Source organism: Terrapene carolina, unplaced genomic scaffold, assembly GCF_002925995.2.
Source record: "Terrapene carolina triunguis isolate 2854851 unplaced genomic scaffold, T_m_triunguis-2.0 Scaffold51731, whole genome shotgun sequence".
Lineage (NCBI taxonomy): Eukaryota > Metazoa > Chordata > Testudines > Emydidae > Terrapene > Terrapene triunguis.
The window spans coordinates 1-4,649 of record NW_020716082.1 but is presented as its reverse complement, the minus strand read 5'-3'; the positions used below and the strand labels follow the sequence as shown (position 1 = coordinate 4,649).

The following is a 4,649-nucleotide window of genomic DNA, read 5'->3' as shown; positions in this document are numbered from 1 at the left end:
CCCCCCTTGCTCCTCCAGACCCCCCTCCCCCCGCCCCTCACCTTGTGCTGGGGCTGCCGGCTGCGCCGGGGCAGGGCTTGATGCTGCAGGAGCCGCATGGCGCTGCGCTGGCGCCGCAGACGCCCCTTCCGCCCGTTGGGGAGCCCGCTGGAATGCTCCAGGCAGTCCGGGGGGGCCTCGGGGCGCAGCGCTCCCTGCAACGGGCCAGGGTCAGACTGGCAGACTGCCGGGGGACCTCTGGGGGATGAGGAGTCGCCGGGGGACCTCTGGGGGTGGGGAGTCGCCGGGGGGACTGATGAGGGGGCAGGAGGTTGCCGAGGGGGCCTGGGGTTAGTCCGAGGAGACCCCCTGACTGTGGCAGGCTCTGGCTGGCCAGAGGGACGCTGACGCCCGGCTGCGCAGTGTAGCTGGTGCTGGGTCCTGTTGCTCAGTGAGGGGCACAACCCCCGGCCCAGACCCCAGCCTGGCACCAGAGACTGTGCCCCAGAGCCACGGAACTGCACTCGGGAGGGGTCCTGAGCCCTGTGGCCCCGGGACCCTGCACGCTGCCCCTCCCGGGCCCCCATGTACTGCCCCCCCTCGGCCCCGGGCCCCTGCACGCTGCCGCCCCGGGACCCTGCCCCCTGCCCCCCTGGGACTCCCACGCCCTGCCCCCCCTCAGCCCCGGGACCCTGCACGCTGCCCCCCCTGGGCTCCCACGTGGTGCCTCCCTTGGCCCCGGGACCCTGCACACTGCCCCCCTCGGCCCCGGGACCCTGCCCCCTGCTCCCCCCCAGCCCCGGGACCTGCGGCAGCCCAGCGTCTGGTGCCCGCACTCACCGGCAGCTTGGGGTGGGTGGGTGCGTGGCCTGTGGCATGCTCCGCCTCGTAGCTGTAGTAGTCCAGGGGTGCACAGAAGTAGCCGGGTTGCACCTGGTCACATTGGCGCCCGATGAGGTGGGGCCGGCAGGGGCACTGCCCGTCCTCCATGGAGCACCTGGGGGCGGCACAAGCCCTGTCCGTCCTGGGCTAAGGAAGCCTGCTCTACCCTGTCCGTGTGTCTGTCCAGGGCAGGGGTCGTGGGGAGGGGCCAGCCTGTTACCGACCAGCCCTGAGCGCCCTGGTTCCACCACCAGCTCCCCACAGCTTGTGTCCCACCCCCGGGGTGATGAACTGGGCATGTTCTTACTGTCTCCTCCGAACACTGTGCGTGCCTCAGTTTCCCCTGTGTGTTACTCAGGTATCTGGGTGGTGGGACAAGGGGGGGTGATCTTTGCAGTGACCCCTAGAGGCCAGGTGTGGCTGCGACACTCGTAGCCTGGCAGCTGATGGCCGGGCCCCCTCCTCTGCCAGGATCAGCCTGGGGGGTTGGTGCAGCCCGGGAACAGAAAGGAAGGAGGAGGGGCAAGGGGCGTGAGGGAGGGTTGCCAACTCTCCAGGGTTGGCCTGGAGTCTCCCGAATCGGCATCGGTCTCCCGGTGACTATTGCAAGTCATCCGGCAGTTCTACGCCGCGGCCCCGCCGACTCGCCCGTCTGTCACCCGCCGGCTGGGGGTCGCTGCAGCTAGAGATCGGGGAGGGGCTGGGGGTCCAGGGCAAAGCCAGGCTGCTGGAGGCTCAGAGGTGCGGTTCCAGGAGGCGGAGGGGCCTACGACTTAACCCCCGACAAGGGGGGTCGCGCTGAGGGGGGTCCTCCCAGGGGCCGTACGGGGCTGAGAGAGCCCGGGCCCTGGGAGTGCCTGACACCCGGCACCCCTGCCCCATGCCCCTCCCCCCAGTCATGGCACTGCCAGTGGGCCCCCCCGCCCCCGGCCGTGGTACCGCCTCCTTCCCCCCAGCTGTGGTACCGCCCCCTTCCCAACCCCAGCCATGGCACCGCCCCCTTGCCCCCTCCCCCGGCCATGGTACCGCCCCCTTCCCCCCAGCTGTGGTACCGCCCCCTTCCCCCCCAGCCATGGTACTGCCCCTTCCACCACCACCCCGCCGTGGTACCGCCCCCTTCCCCCACCCCAGCCGTGGTACCTCCCCCTTCCCCTCCCCCGGCCATGGTACCGTTCCCGTGCCCCTCCCCCAGCGTGGCACCTGCCTACCTGTTGCTGTAGGTGCCCCCGAAGTCGCAGGCACAGGGCCGGCAGCCAGCCATGTCGTTGCTCAGGCCCCAGAACTCGGGCTGTGGGGAGAGTCGGGTCAGACACTGCATGGGTCACGCTGGGGGCCGGGGAGGGGCAGGGCACGGGGCACTCACCAGGCACTGGTTGCAGTACCGGCCGCTGACAAAGCGCTTGCAGTAGCAGTCTCCACTGATGTGGTCACAGGGGGGGCTGCCCGCGATGATGCCCCGAGGGTCACACCTGCAGGCTGGGCACAGACACAGCAGCTGACCCACAGCCCCCATGAATATCCCAACCCCACCCTCGTGCGAGGCCTGGCACACCCAGCTCTGGGGATGCCGAGCCGGATCCTGCCCGGTGCCCGAGGGGTGGTCCCACGCAGCACATGGGGCCCTGCCCACCAGCGGCTGCCCCGAGGAGCCACGTCCCCTGCATAGGGGCTGGAACTAGGGGGCTGGGGGGGCTGCCGCATCTGCTGGCGTGACGGGGTTTCCATCATATCCAGGGTTGGTAGTTTGGTTCCATGGCTCAGTCGTCCCCCTGCCCCTCGTCCCCCCCTCCCGCCGTACACATTGCTCCAGCGCCCCGGTCTCCTGTTTGGGACTCGTGGGGAGTCCAGGGGGAAGCAGGCCCTGGGTCCCCCCAAGCTGGACTTTGCTGCAGCTGCCTGCTCCCTGTGCCTGTGTCACACGCTGGCTGCAGAGTGGGGGGCAGGGCCCTTTGGGGGCAACTGAGGCTCCCCAGGGGGACTTGCTGCAGGGAGCGAACGGGGTGACCAGGGGGCTGAACGCTCCGAGGTCAGACCCAGGAAGCGCCGAAGCCGAGCAGGCTCCTGGCCCTGGTGAGTGTGGCCCTGAGGGGAGACGCTGCCCCGAGTCCTGCCTGGCTTCACTCAGAGCGGTGCCAAGGCCGTGCCCACACTCACGCTGGCAGCCCTGCGGGTCGGTGTGGCTCAGCCCGTAGAAGGCCTCCTTGCAGCTGTCGCAGCGCACGCCCTGGACGTGTTCCTTGCAGCGGCACTGCCCGGCGATCATGCCCAGCGCCACGTCCGTGTGGCTGTCGCACACCCCGCCATCCAGGGAGCCCACCGGGTCACAGTCACAGGCTGCCAGCAGAGGGGAAGAGAGCGGGAGTCGCATGCCAGGAGCCAGCTCTGTGCCCTGTCCGGACGCCAGTGACCGAAGCAGGTGGCACTGCCAGGGCAGCCAGGATCGGCCATGCCGGGCAGGGCGGGGCAGGAACAGGGGAGCTACAGTCGGTGGGATGGGGAGGGCAGCCAAGTGCCTCAGCACAGCCAAACCCCCGGGCACACGCCCAGGCCAGGGAGTGCAGCGTGGGGGCTGCCCGCAGAGGGGCTGCGGCTCGGCGTGAGCCCCCCGCACAGCACTGTAGCCAAAGGGCTCACGCGCTCCCTGGCCGCATCCCGGGGCTGTGACCAACATGGGCGATATGTGCCTCAGTTTCCCCAGGCGTCGCCCTGCCGCACTGAGCGCCACATGAGGTGTGGGCCACGCAGCTGTCTGGGGAGCCGCACGGGGCAGCGAGGGCTAGGGGGACCCAACCGACAATGGGAACCCCAAGGACCCCACACTTCACCCGTGAGGCTGCCGACGGAGAATGAGGGGGCGGTGCCAGGCGAGCGTGGAGAACAGGGCTCTGCGACCCAGGGCAGCCCCTGGCACTGAGACACGGGACAGCCGAAGAAGGAGGCCGAGATGGGCTGGCCAGGCTGGGCTCCGGCTGCCCCTTCGCTGCTCTCTGCAGAGCCAGGACTGGAGCCCAGCACCGGCTGCGCGGCACAGGGGGATGCTCCGCGCAGGGGCCTGGCTGGGCAGAGCTCCCGGGGGCGGCAGGGGCTGCAGCTCGGTCTCGGAGGCAGGGAGCGGCCAGCCTCAGCCTCACTACACACAGAGGTGACCCAGCCCGCTCCGACCTCTGGGCCCTGGGGAGCCCAGGAGCCGTGCAGTGCCCTGGCCTGCCCACGTGCCCGGGGGGGCACAGGCATGCGTCAGGGGGCCCGTCTGGGCTGGGAGCAGACCCGGGGACAGCACATGACTAGTGGGGGCCTGGTGAGCCCCTAGAGACCAAGGGCCGGGCATGGGCCGGTGACCCTGAGAGAGAGGATGCCCCCTCTGCGCTGTGGGCACCCGGCTGGTGCCAGCTCTAGCTTCAGAGGAAGGGGCGCAAAGCCCCGAGAACCCCGGGGGTGCCCCCCCCCCCCGCTGGAGGCTGCCCAGGCCCGTCCGCCGGGGCGCCGGGCACTCACGGACGCAGGCGGTGCTGGCCCGGATGTCGGCCCGTGGGCTGTGGTAGTAGAAGGGTTTGCAGAGCTGGCAGCTGCGGCCCATGGTGTTGTGCTGACAGTCGTCACAGACGCCCCCGCTGGTGTTGCCCGTGGCCAGGTACACGGCCATGTCGAAGTGGCACCGGCGCGAGTGCTGGTTACAGTTACACACTGCCAACAGATGGGTCAATTAACAACGGCCCGGGCACATCACCCCCTGGGCCCTGCCCCCCAGCTCACCCCGTGTCCCTGCCCCTGGGCCCTGCCCCCAGCTC

The 4,649-nt window shown here is 70.6% G+C and overlaps 1 protein-coding gene across 1 annotated transcript in view; it reads right to left on the bottom strand.

Moving 5' to 3' along the window:
* The window catches only part of LOC113405954 (laminin subunit beta-1-like), a gene marked incomplete at both ends in the record, with an annotated part of 20,535 nt that extends 15,990 nt beyond the window's left edge, over window positions 1–4,545 (bottom strand). Inside the window, 6 exons of the mRNA XM_026647284.2 lie at window positions 35–194; window positions 820–976; window positions 2,070–2,149; window positions 2,225–2,337; window positions 3,016–3,195; window positions 4,357–4,545. Coding sequence (XP_026503069.2) covers window positions 35–194; window positions 820–976; window positions 2,070–2,149; window positions 2,225–2,337; window positions 3,016–3,195; window positions 4,357–4,545 — 879 coding nt within the window. The remainder of the gene's footprint in view (window positions 1–34; window positions 195–819; window positions 977–2,069; window positions 2,150–2,224; window positions 2,338–3,015; window positions 3,196–4,356) is intronic.
* Between the last annotated feature and the right edge of the window lie 104 nt (window positions 4,546–4,649).